Source organism: Heteronotia binoei, chromosome 5, assembly GCF_032191835.1.
Source record: "Heteronotia binoei isolate CCM8104 ecotype False Entrance Well chromosome 5, APGP_CSIRO_Hbin_v1, whole genome shotgun sequence".
Classification (NCBI taxonomy): domain Eukaryota; kingdom Metazoa; phylum Chordata; class Lepidosauria; order Squamata; family Gekkonidae; genus Heteronotia; species Heteronotia binoei.
This window is the reverse complement of record NC_083227.1, coordinates 13020617-13040967: the sequence shown is the minus strand read 5'-3', so window position 1 is coordinate 13040967 and position 20351 is coordinate 13020617. Positions and strand designations below refer to the sequence as shown.

The window sequence follows — 20351 nt, the reverse complement described above, 5'->3', positions numbered from 1 at the left end:
AATCTGGAGACAGCAAAAAATGCCAAGAATTCCTGATGTCAGTTCCAAAGGTCAATTGCTTACTCGTAGCCAATTGGAATCCAAATATAAAATCAATATCCCTTGGTATGAATACCACCAACTCTACGATGTACTGAATAAGATACTCCCTGTTGTGATGACTGTAAGTCAACTAAATGCTTTTGAAAAATTAATTCTTAAAGAAAACACAAGTATGAGAAGTGTAATTTCAAAATTATATAATTTATTAAATCAGAAAAATTGGTCGCAGGTTTCATCACAACAGAATGCTTGGAGCAAAGATTGCTCTATTGATTTATCTGAAGAACAGTGGTCCACGATTTGGATGTCTCCAATCTGCAGATCTAGATGCACGAACTTTAAATTACGGCAATATAAATTATTTTCTCGCTGGTATTTGACTCCTCTTTCTTTGGGTCATGCGCGACAAGGTTATGGTTTTCTTTGCTGGAAAGGATGTGAAATTGGATCCTTTCTTCATTGTTGGTGGACCTGCCAGAAAGTTCAAACCTTTTGGAATACCTTGATAAATAAAATTGAAATCATTGTTAAGGAAACCATTCTGCGTACCCCAGAATCTATTCTACTTAATTATTGGCCGAATAATAATTATTCCAGACAAAAAAAAAGAACTAATTTCACTACTGATTTTGGCACGAAAAACTCTTTTGGCAAAATTTTGGGAAGTCGCAAAGATCCCTTCAATAACCCTGTGGTTCCAAAAAGTGTGGGACATTGTAATACAGGATAAAATCGCTTCTCGACTTATCCTTAGTGATAATCCCAAAGTAGGAGAACATTTTGTAGAAAAATGGTTTATCTTTCTTGATTTAGTAAATGCTAATTCGACAAAAAAGAATAGAATGCCAAAAAAGTATTTGAATTTTATTTTGTATTAATAGTTAGTGCTTATGAAGGGCTTCAAGATCTGGCTGTGTGATTTGGAGTAGTAATAGGTTAAAAAAAATTTTTTTTCTCTTTCTCCCTATTTTTGAATTGGGTTAATTTTAAGTTTTGGTCTATGTATTATTATAATGTTTCTACCTTTTGTATGGAATTATTTGAAAATAAAATAAAAATTTGGAGTTTTTTAAAAAAAAAAAACACCAAGAGGGCTCCTGGGTTTTCCCCCAAAAGTTCCTGGGCTGAGCCCAAAGCCAAATTATATATGGTGTGATAGGGTGGGACAAACAGACTATCAAAACCACAGATATTAACAAGCAACGTGGGCTGTTCAGTCAGAGCAAGTAACAGAATTTTGCCACAGAAATCAGCCTCACAGTGGGGAGTGATAGAGGTCCATCGTAGCTGAATACATAGAAAGTTTCAGGGACAACTTCAAATGCAAGTTAGCTGTTTTTCTTCACCCTGCAGACTGCCACTGTTGCTGAATCTTTCCACATTCTAAGCATTCAAAAAGTCTCTCCCGTGTGAGTTCTCTGATGCAGCTGAAGATGGCCACTCTGACTGAATCTCTTTCCACTTTCTGAGTAACCAAAAGGTTTCTCCCCTGTGTGGGTTCTTTGGTGCAGTTGAAAACACCATAGCCAACGGAATCTTTTCCCACACTCTGAGCATTCAAAAGGTTTCTCCCCTGTGTGGATTCTTCGGTGCAGATGAAGTTTGCCACTCTGATTGAATCTCTTTCCACACTCTGAGCATTCAAAAGGTTTCTCCCCTGTGTGGATTCTTTGGTGCTGCTGAAGATTAAAATTCTGACCGAATTTCTTTCCACACTCTGAGCATTCAAAAGGTTTTTCCGTAGTGTGTGTTCGTTCATGCCGTTGAAGACTCCCCCATGCAATGAATCTCCTTCCACACACTGAACACTCAAAAGGTTTCTCCCCTGTGTGGGTTCTTTGGTGCACTTGAAGATTGCTACTCCGACGGAATCTCTTTCCACACACTGAGCATTCAAAGGGTTTCTCTGCTGTATGGATTCTCCAATGCAATTGAAGATGGCCACTCCTACTGAATTTCTCTCCACACTCTGGGCATTCAAAAGGTTTCTCCCCTGTGTGGGTTCTTTGGTGCTCCTGAAGATGGGCACTCCTACTGAATTTCTTGCCACACTCTGAGCATTCAAAAGGTTTCTCCATTGTGTGCGTTTTCTGATGCTGTTGAAGACCCCCCCTCGAAGTGAATCTCTTTCCACACACTGAACATTCAAAAAGCTTCTCCTCTGTGTGAGTTCTTTGGTGCCCTTTCAGAGTAACACTCTGACTGAATATCTTTCCACACACAGAGCTTTCAAAGGGTGTCTCCCCTGTGTGCGTTCTTTTATGCTCTTGTAGATGGCTATTCTGACTGAATCTCTTTCCACACTCGGAGCATTCAAAAGGTTTCTCCCCTGTGTGGGTTCTTTGGTGCACTCGAAGAGTGCTATTCCTACTGAATCTCTTTCCACACTCTGAGCATTCAAAAGGTTTCTCCCCTGTGTGGGTTCTTTGGTGCACTTGAAGAGTGTAATTCCTAGTAAATCTCTTTCCACACACTGAGCATTCAAAAAGTTTCTCCTCTCTGTGTGTTCTTTGTTGCACAAGGAGCTGTGATCTATTTCTGAAGGACTTTCCACACTGAATGGAATTACTAGCCTTCATTATCCTGGACTTTGGGAAATGTACATTAAGCTTTCTTACATTTTGCTTTTCAGCCAAAAGGCTGCTTTTCCTTCTCTTAGGTTGACCTTGAGTCCTGATGTTTTCTTTCAGGTCTTCATTTTTAACTCTGTCTGGCATTTGCTGATAAAGTTCTTTACTCTCCTCACACCTCTGATCATCCTCTGTTGGAATAAATAGTGAGATCCTGTTAGCACCTGGGAGGGCTAGTGAGGTCCAAAGGCATCTATATGACTGCAGTAGGAAAGGACTTATGGCCCTATGGCCTTAACCAACCCTGCACTTTGGTAATCCAAGGGCCCCACTGCCTCCCTGGCTGGTTTCCTGCTTCTAATGTATTTGAAGAAATTTTTATTGTTGGTCTATGTTTTTTGCAATATGCTCCTTTTTGCCTGCCTGATCACAGACTTGCATTTTATTTGCCACAGTCTGTGTTCCCTTTTATTAACCTAATTTGGACTAGATTTCCACTGCTTAAAGGAATCCTTCTTACCTTTTACAGCTTCCATTACTTTGCTTGTTAACCATGCAAGCCTTTTTCTATACTTTTTTGTGCCTTTCCTAACCTGCAGTATATATTTTATCTGAGTTTCTAGGATTATAGTTTTAAATAGTCTCCAAGCTTCCCAAAGTGTTCTGACCCTTTTTACCTTTTCTTTCAGGTTCATCTTGACATGCCTACTCATCTCAGACAAGTTACCCCTTTTAAAGTTAAAAGTGGTTGTGCTGTCTTTTTGGGCAACTCTCTAGTTATACAAACGGTGAAATCAACAACATTATAGTCTTTGTTCCCAAGTGGTGCAATCACTTTTACATCTCTCACCAGGTCTTGGGCATTACTTAGGACGTAGTCCAGGACTCCCTCTGTGCTCCATAGCACAGTCATTGAGAACTTCTAGAAACGTGATCTCTTTCTCCCAGCTTGAGCACATATTGACCCAATCAATGTGTGGGTAGTTAAAATAACCTATTACAACACAGTTTTTTTCATCCAGCCACCGTCTTTAATTCTTTCATCATTTTATAATCATCCTCTGTTCTGTAACGGAATCATAGAAACATAGAGTTGATAAGGACCTCTCTAGGGTCATCTAGTCAACCCCTGCACAATGCAGGAAACTCACAAACACTTCCCCCTAAATTCACAGGATCTTCATTGCTGTCAGATGGCCATCTAGCCTCTGTTTAAAAACCTCCAAGGAAGGAGAGCCCACCACCTCCCGAGGAAGCGTGTTCCACTGAGGAATCGTTCTAACGGTCAGGAAGTTCTTCTTAACGTTGAGCCGGAAACTCTTTTGATTTAATTTCAACCCTCTGGTTCTGGTTCTATCTTCTGGGGCCACTGAAAACAATTCCACATCCTCCTCTATACGACAGCCCTTCAAGGATTTGAAGATGGTGATCATATCACCTCTCAGCCGCCTCCTCTCCAGGCTAAACATCCCCAGCTCCTTCAACCTTTCCTCATAGGACTTTGTCTCCAAACTCCTCACCATCTTTGTCGCCCTCCTCTGGACCCGTTCCAGGTTGTTTAAATCCTTCTTAAAATGTGGTGCCCAAAACTGAACACAAGACTCCAGGTGAGGTCTTCCCAGAGCAGAGTAAAGCGACACCATCAGTTCACGTGATCTGGACTCTATACTGTTGTTGATCCAGTCCAAAATTGCATTTGCCTTTTTAGCCACCGCATCACACTGATCTTCTCTCACTAGCCCTTCTTTGAAGGGCTGAACAAACGTGTGAACAAGAGGGGCATAATAGATATTGTTTACCTTGACTTCCAGAAAGCTTTTGATAAAGTTCCTCATCAAAGGGTCCTAAGTAAGCTAAGTAGTCATGGGGTAAAAGGACAAGTTCTCTCATGGATCAAAAACTGGCTAATTAATAGGAAACAGAGAGTGAGTATAAATGGGCAATTTTCACAGTGGAGGGTGGCAAGCTGTGGAGTACCACAGGGCTCAGTAACTTGGTCATTCACGATTCAGAGTTGGGAGTAAGCAGCAAACTGGCTAAGTTTGCAGATGACGCCAAATTGTTCAGGGTGATGAGAACCGGGAAGGATTGTGATGCACTCCAAAGGGATCTACTGAGGCTGGGCAAATGGGCGTCAACATGGCAAATGAGGTTCAATGTGGCCAAGTGCAAAGTAATGCACATTGGGGCCAAAAATCTTAACTATAAATACAAGTTGATGGGGTCTGAACTGGCGGAGACTGGCCGAGAAAGAGATTATGGAGTCGTTGTGGATAACTCACTGAAAATGTTGAGACAGTGTGTGACTGTAATAAAAAAGGCCAATGCCATGCTGGAAATTATTAGGAAGGGAACTGAAAACAAATCAGCCAGTATCCTAATGCCCCTGTACAAATTGATAGTGCAGCCACATTTGGAATACTGTATTCAATTCTGGTCACCACACTTTAAAAAACATTATAACATTGGAAAAAATGCAGAAAACGGCAACTAGAATGATTAACGGGTTGGAACACTTTCCCTATGAAGAAAGGTTAAAGTGCTTGGGGCTCTTGGAGGAATGCCAACTGAGGGGTGACATGAGAGAGGTTTAGAAGATTATGCATGGGATAGAGAAGGCAGAGAAAGAAGTCCTTTTCTCCCTTTCTCACAGTACAAGAACTTGTGGGCACTCAGTGAAAGTGCCGAGCAGTCGGGTTTGAATGGATAAAAGGAAGTCCTTCTTCAAAGAGTGATTAACACATGAAATTCACTGCCACAGGTGGTGGTGGCGGCAGCTGCAAACATAGATGGCTTCAAGAAAGGATTGGATTTCTGTTGCTGAGCCATAGAAACTGTGTTGTTTAGTGATGTCTTGTTTTTAAATCCTTATTAAAGCTTTCTCTATATTTCAGGGGTGGCCAACAGTAGCTCTCCAGATGTTTTTTGCCTACAACTCCCATCAGTCCCAACCATTGGCCATGCTGGCTGGGGCTGATGGAAATTGTAGGCAAAAAAAAACATCTGGAGAGCTACAGTTGGTCACCCCTGCTTAAAAGAAGAAGAAGAAGAAGATGATGATGATGATGATGATGATATTAGATTTATATCCCGCCCTCCACTCCACTCCGAAGAGTCTCAGAGTGGCTCACAATCTCCTTTCCCTTCCTCCCCCACAAAAGACACATTGTGAGGTGGGTGGGGCTGGAGAGGGCTCTCACAGCAGCTGCCCTTTCAAGGACAGAGGCTCAGAGTGGCTCACAATCTCCTTTTCCTTCCTCCCCCACAACAGACACCCTGTGAGGTGGGTGGGGCTGGAGAGGGCTCTCACAGCAGCTGCCCTTTCAAGGACAGAGGCTCAGAGTGGCTCACAATCTCCTTTTCCTTCCTCCCCCACAACAGACACCCTGTGAGGTGGGTGGGGCTGGAGAGGGCTCTCACAGCAGCTGCCCTTTCAAGGACAGAGGCTCAGAGCGGCCTGCAATCTCCTTTCCCTTCCTCCCCCACAACAGACACCTTGTGAGGTGGGTGGGGCTGGAGAGGGCTCTCACAGCAGCTGCCCTTTCAAGGACAGAGGCTCAGAGTGGCTCACAATCTCCTTTCCCTTCCTCCCCCACAACAGACACCCTGTGAGGTGGGTGGGGCTGGAGAGGGCTCTCCCAGCAGCTGCCCTTTCAAGGACAGAGGCTCAGAGTGGCTCACAATCTCCTTTCCCTTCCTCCCCCACAACAGACACCCTGTGAGGTGGGTGGGGCTGGAGAGGGCTCTCACAGCAGCTGCCCTTTCAAGGACAACTCCTGCGATAGCTATGGCTAACCCAAGGCCATTCCAGCAGCTGCAGGTGGAGGAGTGGGGAATCAAACCCAGTTCTCCCAGATAAGAGTCCGCACACTTAACCACTACACCAAAAAGTAAGAAAGGTAGAGGGGGCATGGGGGTAGGAAATTACAAGAGTTATTCTAAAAAAGGAAAAGAAAAGGCAACTAGAATGATGAAAGAATGGTTAAAATGCTTGGGGCTCTTTACCTTGGAGAAACATTGACTGAGGGGTGATATGATAGAGGTTTACAGGATTATGCATGGGATAGAGATGGTAGAGAAAGAAGTCCGTTTCTCCCTTTCTCACAATACAAGAACTCGTGGGCATTCAACGAAATTGCTGAGCAGTCAGGTTAGAATGGATAAAAGGAAGTCCTTCTTCACCTAAAGGGTGATTAACATGTGGAATTCACTGCCACAGGAGGTGGCGGCAGCTACAAGCATAGCCAGCTTCTAGAGGGAATTGGATAAACATATGAAGCAAAGGTGCATCAGTGGCTATTAGCCACAGCGTATTTTTGAAACCCTCTGTCTGGGGCAAGTGATGCTCTGTATTCTTGGGGCTTGTGGGGGGGGGGCACAGTGGAAGGGCTTCTAGCCCCACTTGTGGACCTCCTGATGGCACTTGTTTTTGTGGACACTGTGTGACACAGTGTTGGACTGGATGGACCAATGGCCTGATCCAACATGGCTTCTCTTATGTTCTTATGACAGAGTCTCAGAGCGGCCTACAATCTCCTTTTACCTTTCTCTCCCACAACAGACACCCTGTGAGGTGGGTGGGGCTGGAGAGGGCTCTCACAGCAGCTGCCCTTTCAAGGACAGAGGCTCAGAGCGGCCTACAATCTCCTTTACCTTCCCCCCCCTCAACAGACACCCTGTGAGGTGGGTGGGGCTGGAGAGGGCTCTCAAAGCAGCTGCCCTTTCAAGGACAACACCTGCCAGAACTATGGCTGACCCAAGGCCTTTCCAGCACACACACGCACACACACATGAACAACACAGGAAGCTGACTTCTGCTGAAAAGACCTTCAGTCCATTGAAGTCACTACAGTCTACTCAGTCTGGCAGCAGCTCCCCAGGGTCTCAGGCAGAGGTCTTTTACCTGATCCTTTTCACGAGATGTGCTGGGGATTGAACCTGGGGCCTTCTGTGTGCCAAGCAGATGCTCTGCCAGTGAGCCACAGCCTCTCCTGAAGTAGCAGGACAGGCCTCCAAATGCAATATTTTGATTCACGCCTCAACACAATGGCAGCTATTTGGACCTATGAAAGAGCCTTACCCAGAAAGGTCACGTTCCCATAATTCTCCAGCATGACTTCCTTGAACAGAGCTCTTTGTCCCGGATCCAGCAGGGTCCACTCTGCCTCAGTGAAATCGACGGACACCTCCTCAAAGGAAAAGGGACCCTGAAAGAAAAAGAAGATTCCCTCATCAGAGATTGCACACTGGAAGGGAGCAGTCTGGGAAGGTATGGTGTGGGTAAAGGGAATACTGTTCAGAGAATCTTTGGCCTGGACACCTTGTAGAAACTGCAAAAGCCCCCCTGAGAAAGGAGGCAGGACCCAGGATGTCCCCTCTTCATCCCTCCTACCTGAGCTGGAGGTGTAGCAGCCATTTCCACACCTCTGATAAAACGATCGCTCAACAGCATCTCTTCACTACCTGTTATTGAGACAAAGGAGGAATTGAGGGTGTTTGCTTGTTTGTACCCTGCTTCACACGCTCCCTTTTCCAGGGGCGTGAAACCTCGCCCTGTGTACACCTCACACATTTTAAAACACTTTTTACTAACTCCTGGGAGAGGCAGAAGAGAAGCGCCAAGTACCTATGAGCCTCAGGGGTCATAAATATTGCCAACTTATTTCAGACTACTGTGAGACTTGTGTCTGGCCTGGGAGGAGGGAAAGATGGAGGTGGAAATGACGTTGCATGACCTGTCATGGTCGCATTCAGCCCCGACGTAACTTGAGCTCATCGGGAGATGTGAGGGTAATAGGAATGAGTTTTTAGAATGCCTTGGGATGATCACAACCAAGTTTTCAGCCAGACACATCAATAATATCTCAAAAAATAGAAGAGGGGGGGAAGAAGGAGGAGGAGGAAGGAGGAAAAGGAGAAGAAGAAAAAGAAGACGACAACTGCAGATTTATACCCCACTGTTCTTTCTTAAACAGAGATTCAGAGTGGCTTACAATCTCCAATATTTTCTCCCCCATCAACAGACACCCTGTGAGATGGGTGGGGCTGAGAGGGCTCTCACAACAGCTGCTCTATCGAGGACAGAGGCTCAGAGCGGCCTACAATCTCCTTTCCCTTCCTCCCCCACAACAGACACCCTGTGAGGTGGGTAGGACTGGAGAGGGCTCTCACAGCAGCTGCCCTTTCAAGGACAGAGGCTCAGAGCGGCCTACAGTCTCCTTTCCCTTCCTCCCCCACAACAGACACCCTGTGAGGTGGGTGGGGCTGGAGAGGGCTCTCACAGCAGCTGCCCTTTCAAGGACAGAGGCTCAGAGCGGCCTACAGTCTCCTTTCCCTTCCTCCCCCACAACAGACACCCTGTGAAGTGGGTGGGGCTGAGAGGGCTCTCACAGCAGCTGCCCTTTCAAGGACAGAGGCTCAGAGTGGCCTACAATCTCCTTTACCTTCCTCCCCCACAACCGACACCCTGTGAGGTGAGTGGGGCTGAGAGGGCTCTCACAGCAGCTGCCCTTTCAAGGACAACTCCTGCAAGAGAGCTATGGCTGACCCAAGGCCATTCCAGCAGCTGCAAGTGGAGGAGCGGGGGAATCAAACCCCGTTCTTCCAGATAAGAAATCCACACACTTCACCCCTACACCAAACTGGCTCTAAATACCATCAGGAACTGTTTTCAGAGCTCTGCTGCCCCAAAAGGCGGAAGCTCTCTTGATGTACTCAGTTGTCTTTTGAGCCACCTTGAGTTCGTCGTGGGAAGGAAGGAGAGATGTGAATATTTAAACGAATGGGAGAAATTCAATGGATTTGTCTAATCTGCTTTTAGAGCCATCCCCGGGAGCAAACCGGTCCTGCCCCTAGGCAAACTAGGCAACTGCCTAGGGCAGGGGTGTCAAACGTGCAGTTCAGGGGCCAAATCAGGCCCCCAGAGGGTTCTTCTCAGGTCCCCGAGCAACTGGCTGTCATCTGCTTCCTTCTCTCTCTCTCTGGAGAGCCAGTTTGGTGTAATAATAATAATAAATTTTATTTATATCCCGCCCTCCCCGCCTAGGCAGGCTCAGGGCGGCTAACAACAAGTTCGATAAAATTATACAATATATAGTAAGTTTAAAAACAGCATTTAAATTATACAATAATTTAAAACAACAATATCTAAAACCATTCCAGTGGTTAAGTGCACAGACTCTTATCTGGGAGAACCGGGTTTGATTCCCCCACTCCTCCACTTGCAGCTGCTGGAATGGCCTTGGGTCAGCCATAGCTCTGGCAGAGGTTGTCCTTGAGAGTGCAGCTGCTGTGAGAGTCCTCTCAGCCCCACCCACCTCACAGGGTGTCTGTTGTGGGGGATGAAGGTAAAGGAGATTGTGAGCCGCTCTGAGACTCTTCGGAGTGCAGGTTGAGATATAAATCCAATATCATCTTCTTCCTTCCTTCTGCTTAACAGCTTGCTCTGCAAGGCTTGCTCAATCGCACAGGAGTTACAGAGCAAAACCTCTATTTTTTCCATTGGCTGAGGCTCCTCCCTTGGGGAGGAAGGGAAGACGAATAGCTTGCTTTGTCAGGCTCTCTCAACTGCACAGCACAGCTTCTGAGCCAAGCCTCTCTTCCTTCTATTGGTTGAGGCTCCTCCCCCTCCTCATCCCCTGGGGAAGGAAGGAAAGAGAAAGAGCTTCCTTTGTGCAATTCCCTGGATCCCACGGGAGAAATACTTAGAAAGCAACTTTAAGACCAATGAGTGCTAACGTTTTAAACATGTTTTAATTTTTTAAAAATATATACTTGTGTTTAAGAACATAAGAGAAGCCATGTTGGATCAGGCCAATGGCCCATCCAGTCCAACACTCTGTGTCACACAGTGGCCAAAAAAAAATTATATATATATATATACATACTGTGGCTAATAGCCACTGATGGACCTGTGCTCCATATTTTTATCTAAACCCTTCTTGAAGGTGGCTATACTTGTGGCCGCCACCACCTCCTGTGGCAGTGAATTCCACATGTTAATCACCCTTTGGGTGAAGAAGTACTTCCTTTTATCCATTTTAACCTGTCTGCTGAGCAATTTCATCGAATGCCCACGACTTCTTGTATTGTGAGAAAGGGAGAAAAGTACTTCTTTCTCTACTTTCTCCATCCCATGCATTATCTTGTAAACCTCTATCATGTCACCCCGCAGTCGAAGTTTCTCCAAGCTAAAGAGCCCCAAGCGTTTCAACCTTTCTTCATAGGGAAAGTGTTCCAACCCTTTAATCATTCTAGTTGCCCTTTTCTGGACTTTCTCCAATGCTATAATATCCTTTTTGAGGTGCGGCGACCAGAACTGCACACAGTACTCCAAATGAGACCGCACCATCGATTTATACAGGGGCATTATGATACTGGCTGATTTGTTTTCCATTCCCTTCCTAATAATTCCCAGCATGGCGTTGGCCTTTTTTATTGCAAACGCACACTGTCTTGACATTTTCAGTGAGTTGTCTACCACGACCCCAAGATCTCTCTCTTGGTCAGTCTCTGCCAGTTCACATCCCATCAACTTGTTCTTCATAAAATTTATCTCTCTGCTACCAAATCTTGAAAAGGTACACACATGGCCCAGCCTGACATGACCCGGCTCAGCAAGGTCTCATTTATGTCAGATCTGGCCCTCATGAGTTCGACACCCCTTGCCTAGGGCGCCTGCCTTTTGGGGGCGCAGAATGGGGCATCCCCCATGTGACTCAGTGATGCATCACTGCAGGAGGGGGCGCCTTGCCTAGGGTGCCAGACCGTCTAGGCCTGGCCCTGACTGTGAGTGGACACTGAGTGTTGTAAATTAACTGTGTCGTGTGGGGAAAAGTATATTTTTTTTCCTAACCTGAACTCTAGACTCATCAAATTCACAGTGTGCCCCAACTGCATCCAGGCATATCGAGTCCTTACCACAAGAGAGGGCATCTTGGCCACGTTTCATGGCCAGCGTATCGTGCTCTTGTTCCATGGAAGTTTCTTCCACCTCAGGGAATGTAGCTTCCTTCTCCATGGATAGTACCCACATCTGAAATAGTAGTGAGGGAGATGGTTAAGAGATGGAATGGAACACACCAAGGAACGGATCCTGCCCCACTCCCAGACCCTGCGCCCTTCCATCAGCAGACCTGGTGAGCTATCTGGAGGGATCAGAAATTCTCTAGTAGAAATTGGAGTGAAATGGACACGCTTACAAGAATCTTAAAAGAACAAGACTGAGAGAAGTTTAAAAATGAGTGGGGAAAGTTTCAAAAGTATATTGAAAAACAATGGAACATTTGGCGATCTTTGACAATAGTTAATCTCCAAAGAAACTTTATATGGATTACAGTAAAAAAAAAAATGAGATTATTGGATTATATCTTTTTCATTTCTTTGTGAATGACTAAAAAGGATTGCTATGAAGATGGATTACAATTATAACCTATGGTTTTTTCTTTTTGAAGTTTTTTTTTATTATGAAGAAAGATTCTTTAATAGATTTAAGTTTATTACCTTTTAACAAATTAGGCAGGTCTCTGCTGTGGCTCCACGCCTATGGAACCAGCTTCCGGAGGACATGCGGGCCCTGCGGGACTTTGAACAGTTCCGCAGGGCCTGCAAGACCATCCTTTTCCGAATGGCCTTCACCGACCAAGAGAAAGACTGCTGAGCAAGCTTACCATCTGTATAATAGCACCAGCATATTAGTTAATTTTATTGCTTTTAGAATTTTAATAGCGTTTTAATTAAATTGTTGAATTGTATTCTACTGTTAAACATTGTACAATGTAAATTATTGACTTGTGTTGTTAGCCGCCCTGAGCCTGCCTCGGCGGGGAGGGCGGGATACAAATAAAAAGTGATTGATTGATTGAGTGATTAAATAAAATAGTAATAGGGAATGGTTTGTTAAAGGGGTTGGCACTGCCGGGGGTCACCAAAAGGGGGGAGGGGTGGAGAAAATGTAATGTATGTGTATTAACTTTTAACAACAAATGATAATATGTTATTATAATATATTACATTATAATAAATTGTTTTAAACACAGAAATTCTCTAGTAGAAGAGGCTGCCGAAGGAGGCTGTTAAATCTCCCGTTTGGATGATTAATACATGGACAAATGTAGGCTTGCCAATCCCCAGCGGGGGTTCTTCTGCTTTCCCAGGCTCCTTCCCGCCCCCAGTCAGCTAGCTGGCGGGGGGAAGCCCCGCCTCCAGAGGACCATGTGCCTTTTCACCTCCGGAGGCTTCAGTCTCCGATTGAAAGGCTTCCTCTTGGGATGGGGTGTCTGTGTTACTGTGAAGACGTTGGCAGCAACTCGTGAGTAGAGAGGCCAATCCCTTCCTTCAGAGTTGCCAGAAACGGTGTTGGAGGGGGAGGGAAATGTCTGCTGAGCACTTCATTATTCCCTATGTGGAGATCCATTCTCATAGGGTATAATGGGGAATTGATCTGGAGGTTTCGGGGGCTCTGGGGGAGCTGTTTTTTGAGGTAGAGGCACCGAATTTTCAGTATAGTATCTAGTGCTTCTCCCCGAAGTACCCCCCACGTTCCAAAATGATTGGACCAGGGGGTCCAATTTTATGAGCACCAAAAGAAGGTGCCCCTATCCTTCATTATTTCCTATGGAAGGAAGACATTTAAAAAGGTGTGCTGTCCCTTTAAATGTGATGGCCAGAACTCCCTCGGAGTTTAATTGTGCTTGTCACACTCTTGTTCCTGGCTCCGACCCCAAAGTCTCCTGGCTCCACCCCCAAACTCCCCAGATATTTCTTGAATTGGACTTGGCAACCCTAGACAAATGTCTGGCAAAAACCAGTTTAGAATAAGGCTAGATATCATTGCTTGAATTGGACATATCTGGAAGAAATCCCCCACCTGTTTTGCGTGCCTCTTCTCATCTGCCTGACTCAGGAGGAAACCTTCAGCCAGGGCCACCGCCTGAGAACTGGTCTCCGGCCCACATCCTCTGACCCAGCCCTGCATTTCCTGGGGCAGGAGAGTCAGGAACTGCTCCAAGATCACCAGGTCCAGGATCTGCTTTTTGGTATGCCTCTCCGGCTTCAGCCACTGGTTGCAAAGTCCATGGAGCTGGCTGCAAACCTCTCGAGGCCCATCAGCCTCATGATACCGGAATTGCCGGAAACATCGGCAGTGCACATCTAAGACTGCAGTGAGCTGAACATGGATCTCTGGGATCTCCCAGAATGCAACACCGCTCCCAGCTTGGATGGGATAGGGGCCTTTCCCTGCTGTCTTGCCAGTTTCAGGTCCTTCTGGGTTCTGCTCCTCCATCTCTTTCCCCTTCTCTTGGATCACCTCAGACTGTGTAAGGATGCCTTTAGTCATTTGGCTATGAACAGAGGCTTTTCTCTGGGAGGAAGGAAAGACACAGATAGTCACATGGAAAATAAAAGAGACTGGAGAGACACCAGTGAACATCATAAACCTTCCTATGCTCAGGAGCAGGGGTGGAATTCTGGCAGGAGCTCCTTTGCATATTAGGCCACATACCCCTGATGTAGCCAATCCTCCAAGAGCTTACAAAAAAGAGCCTTGTAAGCTCTTAGAGGATTGGCTACATCAGGGGTCCAGGTTTAATATCATGTTTGTTTACAAGCCCAGCTATTTTATGTATGCCTCCACGGTTCTTTGGGAAAGTTAAATGTCTCTGTTCAGCTATTCAAGGATGTTAATAAGCTTAGCCTTTCAGAGCCAGGTTGGTGTAGTACAGGGGTCCTCAAACTTTTTAAATAGGGGGCCAGTTCACTGTCCCTCAGACTGTTGGAGGGCCGGACTGCCGTTACTGTACAAGGCCGCGGGCCGTCAGTTCTCCGTCTTCTGCATCTCTCTCCCTTCCCCACACCACACACACCGGCCTGGGAACTCACCTCACCTCGGTATCACCTCACACTCTGTCTCCGCCGCCTCAGCCCAGTGCCGGAAGTGTGTGATGCTAACGCGAGTTTAGGTCGAACGTCACTTCCGGTCTGATTTTGCCATAACCCGGCGGGCCGCATAAACGTTCTCAGCGGGCCACATTTGGCCCGCGGGCCGTAGTTTGAGGGCCCCTGGTGTAGTATTTAAGAGCAGCGGACTCTAATCTGAATAACTGGGTTTGATTCCCCACTCCTTCACACAAGGTGTCTGTTGTGGGGAGAGGAAGGGAAGGAGATTGCAAGCCACTCTGGCTGTGATCACACATGCTAAATAATGCACTTTCAATCCACTTTCCAAGTGGATTTTACTGTGTGAACTGACAAAATCCAGTTGGGAAGTGCTTTGAAAGTGGATTATTTCGTGTGTGTGTGATCGCAGCCAGTTCCGAATGAAGGGTGGGGTATAAATCCAGTCTCTTCTTGAGATTCCTTTGTGGATAGGAGATCAACCATCAAAAGGTGACCTTTTGTATTCTTGCTGGTATCCCTCTTAGCAAGACCTGAACCTCAGCCTTCTGGGACTGTGCCTTTGTGTTGCTGCCTCTTGCATTACCTGGGGGTCTGTACCTCTCACATCTGGCAAAAGGCCTTTCTCATCTGGCAAAAGAAGCTAACGCGAAACAGGAACAATCGTACAATCCTGTTGCCTTATGGATTGCTGACTGCATAATATTGTACTATCAGTTTTCTTGTATCTGGCATTCATTTGCTTAAGAAGGAGGAATTGGATTGATTCCTGATGAAATATCGTTCCTTGGAGGGACTGAACGTGATTGACTTCACTGGCTGTAAAACAATTATATTTGGTACTTTTGTATAATTTTGGACTCTTGGTTTAACTTTTTTGGAAGTTGGCTTTATGCTTTGTTTCCCCTGCCTTTCTTCACCATGATTCTCTACTTTGGTGACACCCGCCCTGGGGATAGACCGCCTTAATCTTCACGCACTTCTGAGCCTTCCGCCCTGAGGAAAACGCAGCAGGAACCCCTCCCGGCTTTTGCAGGAAGGAGTGTAGGAAACCCCCATCTCACCCTCCGGGGTCGTGGCACCGGCAGATGACCCACACAGCCAGGATTAAACTTTGTTGGCCTTAAAGGAGCCACTGGACTCAAATTTTGTCCTATTACTTCAGACCAACGCTGCTACCCACACAAATCCGTTTCTGTTCCCAGAACACTCAAACTCCCTACTGCTGCCCCCCCCCCCACACTGATAACCAATTTTCAAAAACTTGAAATTGCTTTGGCAAGTATTTGGTTGGGAGACCTCCTTGGAATAACAAAGTAGTGGCAGCTACAAGCCTAGACAGCTTCAAGAGGGGGTTAGATAAAAATATGGAGCAGAGGTCCATCGGTGGCTATTAACCACAGTGTGTGTATATATGTGTATGTGTGTGTGTGTGTGTGTGTGTGTGTGTATATATATATATATATATATATATATATATATATATACACACACATACACACACACCCACATACACAGAGTGTATAATTTTTGGCCACTGTGTGACACAGAGTGTTGAACTGGATGGGCCATTGGCCTGATCCAACATGGCTTCTCTTATGTGAATCAGAGTGTTGGACTGGATGGGCCATTGGCCTGATCCAACATGGATTCTCTTATGTTCTTATGTTTAAAGTTGGGAGGGCGGGGTGTGTGTGTGTGTGTGTGTGTGTGTGTGAAAATTAAAGCAAACTACAGGATGGTCACCTGAAGCAATGGAAAGCAGCTGCAGAACTACCTTTCATCCTCTTTTTTCCGTGGGTTTACTCCCAAGATATTGGGCTACCAACCTCCTGGTGAGGCCTGGAGATCACCCAGAATTACAACTGTTCTCTGGACTACAGAGATAATTTCCTCTGTACAGAATGGCTTTTGGGGGGGGCGGGGGGGGGAATGTGAACTTTACATGCCACTGAGCTCCCTGCCCTCCTCAGGATCCACCAAAAATATCCAGGGATTTACCAGCCAGAGTTCATGTAATAGTATATTTAATTGAGAAATATAATTGTTATATAATTAGTGTATTTTATTATTGTATTATTGGTCTGTATTCTATGCCATGTAAGCCGCCCTGAGCCTGCCTCGGCGGGGAGGGCGGGATATAAATTAAAAATTATTATTATTATTATATTATTATTATCTCTATTAATTAAAGCCCAAATATCACAGTTCTGCTACCCCTGCCTTTCCCCGGCCTCCTCCCATCCCTTGCAAGGAACTGCACAACCCCCCCCCCCAGCTCCCCTTTCTTGGCCAAGTCGCTGCAGAAGCCCCCAGCAGCGTTCCCGCCCCCAACCCGCCCCTCCACTTTTGCATTTTCACCTCCTTGACTTTGCACCGCCAGTAAAGGTCCAGCTCCCGGAACCAGGAAATTTGCAGAGCCGGCAGTGGGTGGGTGGGAGAGAGGTGCAGCCAGGAAGGTGCGTCGCCCGTAAACGTCGCTCCGCTTTGAGTTAAAGGAGGAGGCGGCTTTTGAGTTCATGGAGACGGTGGAGGCGTCGCCGCACACCAGCCCCCCTCGCCGCCGCCGCCGCCGTTCCTCTGCAGCACGCAAAGGGTTAAAATAGAATTGCAGATTTCGCCTAAGCTCTGCTCCCGACCTGAGTTCGATCCTCGGCGGAAGCTGGGTTTTCAGGTCGCCGGCTCGAGGTTGACTCAGCCTTCCACCCTTCCGAGGTCGGTCAAAGGAGGACCCAGCTTGCTGGGGGGGGGGGGGAGTGTAGAATCAGGGGTGGCCAACGGTAGCTCTCCAGATGTTTTTTGCCTACAACTCCCATCAGCCCCAGCCAGCATGGCCAGTGGTTGGGGCTGATGGGAGTTGTAGGCAAAAAGCATCTGGAGAAGGTGGCGGGGTGGAGTGAGGGGCTGACCTTATTTCTCCTGCTAGATCTATTAGCATCACGAAGAAGATGAGCTGAGATCCTTCATTGACTCCCTCCATCCTTCCTGCCTGTACTCTGCCCAGAGGGGAAAAACCTGGTAAAATGCAAAGTGAAGGCTTTGCTCCACTAAAAACTCCCCCGGGGGGGGGGGCGGCGGGGGAGAGGATGCATCTCTTCACAAAGGATCCTGGAGAAATAATTTTGAATGTTCAGATAAATCAGTTGGTTATGGGCTATTGTTTTTAATGTTCTGGGTTAATAAAGAGCAGCTTAAAATCGTCTCTATCTTCCCCCCCAACAGTCCTCCTGTGAGGTGGGCGGGGCTGAGAGGGCTCTCACAGCAGCTGCCCTTTCAAGGACAACTCCTGCAAGAGCTATGGCTGGCCCAAGGCCCTTCCAGCAGCTGCAAGTGGAGGAGTGGGGGAATCAAACCCGATTCTCCGATATAAGAGTCCATACACTTAACTACTCCACCAAAACTGGCTCTCTGAAAACCCAAAGGATCCATAAATAGGATCAAAAGGGGATTGGAGCAGCATCTGGAGCTCTTAGCCACAGGGTATTAATAGAACAAAGTTGGAGTCAAGTTCACCTTTAAGACCAACAAAGTTTTACTCAGAATGTAAGCTTTCATGTGCTCTCTAAGCAGATTTCATCAGATGAGAAAGCAAGTACAGTAAGAAGAGTTGCATATAGCAGGTAGGCAGTGGTTTCGAATGCAAAATGGTACAAATTTAAGATCCAATAACAGAATAGTAAAATTAACAAATTGAGCCAACCTGTGATTTGGGTAGCATATGCATATCAGCATATGAAGCTGCCTTCTACTGAATCAGACCCTTGGTCCATCAAAGTCAGTATTGTCTTCTCAGACTGGCAGCGGCTCTCCAGGGTCTCAAGCTGAGGCTTTTCACACCTATTTGCCTGGACCCTTTTTTGGAGATGCCGGGGATTGAACCCTGGAACCTTCTGCTTCCCAAGCAGATGCTCTACCACTGAGCCACCGTCCCTCCCCGTGAGTATGAGAAAGCAATAAAACAGTAATATGTCAAAATGTGAGAATGTCTGTTAAGCACTCTATTATATAAGCCTGGTTTGGTCAATTTGTTAATTTTACTATTCTATCATTGGATCTTAAATTTGTACCATTTTGCATTCTAAACCACTGCCCACCAGCTATACGTAGCTCTGCTCACTGTACCCCATTCCACTGTCTGAAGAAGTATGCATGCATACGAAATGCATGCATTCTGAATAAAACTTGGTCTTAAAGGTGCTTCTGGATTCCTACTTTGTTCTACTCCTTTAGACCAACAGGGCTGCGCACTTGCATCTATCTTGATGGTGTTGATGGAACTCTGTGTCTGGGGCAGTGGTGCTCTGTATTCTTGGTGCTTGCGGGGTGGAGGGGGGAGAGGGGGCAACCGTGGGAGGGTTTCTAGTGTCCTGGCCCAACTGGTGGACCTCCTGATGGGGCCTGGGTTTTCTGGCCACTGTGTGACACAGTGTTGGACTGGATGGGCCACTGGAAAGATCCAACATGGCTTCCCTCATATTCTTAGGAAGATCCATCTTCCCACCCCCCCACACACACCCCAGGTGCCAAAAACTTCTTATTCCACTTCGATTTAAATTTTCATTTCTCATTCCACTTTTCATTTTTTTTAAAAAAGAGTATTTGAAGCAATTGACAAAAAAAAACCCAGTTTCCTTCCTGGCTTTGGGGCGGGGTGGGCAGCAGAATAACAGCCTGAGCCTTGTTTTTTGTTGTTGTTGTTGTTGTTGTTGGGGGGGGGATATTTTCATTTATGTGCTAGATCAGGGGTGGCCAACGGTAGCTCTCCAGATGTTTTTTGCCTACAACTCCCATCAGCCCCAGCCAGCATGGCCAATGGCTGGGGCTGATGGGAGTTGTAGGCAAAAAACATCTGGAGAGCTAAATCTGTGCTAGATGTCAGGGGACATTTCCTAGCAATTCCATCTCTGTCCCTGGTCCCTTTTTAAACCGTGAGATCCTCTCCAAGGGTTAAAGCAAGTGAGTTCTCAGTCCTAGAGAGGCACTGGGGGGGGGGCGAATTCCCAGCTTCCGCCCTTGCAAAAGCCACGTTTGAATGTCCCGGGCTGCTGCTTGAATGCATGGGAAGGAATGGGTGAGCTCCAAGGGTGTTGTGTTTGTTTGGTTTTTTTTGGGGGGGGGCGGGGGGGAGGGATGCAGTGGGGGTGTGCAATGCAAAACCCAAAGCAGAGGGGAAGCACTGAACTGGGGGAGGGGAGAGAAACCCCTTTGTCCCCCAACCCCCATTCCCCACTTCCTCGCATCAGAAAAATGGGGAGGGATGGTGGCTCGGTGGTAGAGCATCTGCTTGGTAAGCAGACGGTCCCAGGTTCAATCCCCGGCATCTCCAATTAAAAAGGGTCCAGGCAAATACATGTGAAAAACCTCAGCTTGAGATCCTGGAGAGCTGCTGCCACTCTGAGTAGACATTACTTCATATGTTCAAAAAGCTGCTTTAAGCAAAGGCAAAGAAATCCCCAGTGATGATCTAGGGAAGAAAGACTCGCAAGAGGCGCAAAAAGGGGACATTCTTGTCTTTCTGGTCAGGATTGGGGGGAGGGGTGTAATGAGCAGGAGATTTGAGGCAGGGGCGGAGGGGGAAAGGAGAGAATTCCACTCCTTCTGGAGAGCCAGTTTGGTGTAGTGGTGAAGTGTGCAGACTCTTATCTGGGAGAACCAGGTTTGATTCCCCACTCCTCCACTTGCAGCTGCTGGAATGGCCTTGAGACAGCCATAGCTCTGGCAGAGGTTGTCCTTGAAAGGGCAGCTGCTGGGAGAGCCCTCTCAGCCTCACCCACCTCACAGGGTGTCTGTTGTGGGGGAGGAAGGGAAAGGAGATTGTAGGCTGCTCTGAGCCTCTGTCCTTGA

The 20351-nt window shown here is 46.7% G+C and overlaps 1 protein-coding gene across 1 annotated transcript; it reads right to left on the bottom strand.

Annotated features, from left to right (window-relative positions):
* Nucleotides 1-224: 224 nt before the first annotated feature.
* On the bottom strand, nucleotides 225-16987 carry LOC132571072 (zinc finger protein ZFP2-like). The gene is made up of 6 exons (XM_060237734.1): nucleotides 16869-16987; nucleotides 13480-13974; nucleotides 11532-11646; nucleotides 8005-8075; nucleotides 7693-7819; nucleotides 225-2803 (listed from the first exon to the last, which is right to left on the bottom strand). Exons 2-6 carry the CDS (start codon nucleotides 13948-13950, stop codon nucleotides 1434-1436), a joined length of 2154 nt encoding a protein of 717 aa, XP_060093717.1. The 5' UTR covers nucleotides 13951-13974; nucleotides 16869-16987; the 3' UTR covers nucleotides 225-1433.
* Between the last annotated feature and the right edge of the window lie 3364 nt (nucleotides 16988-20351).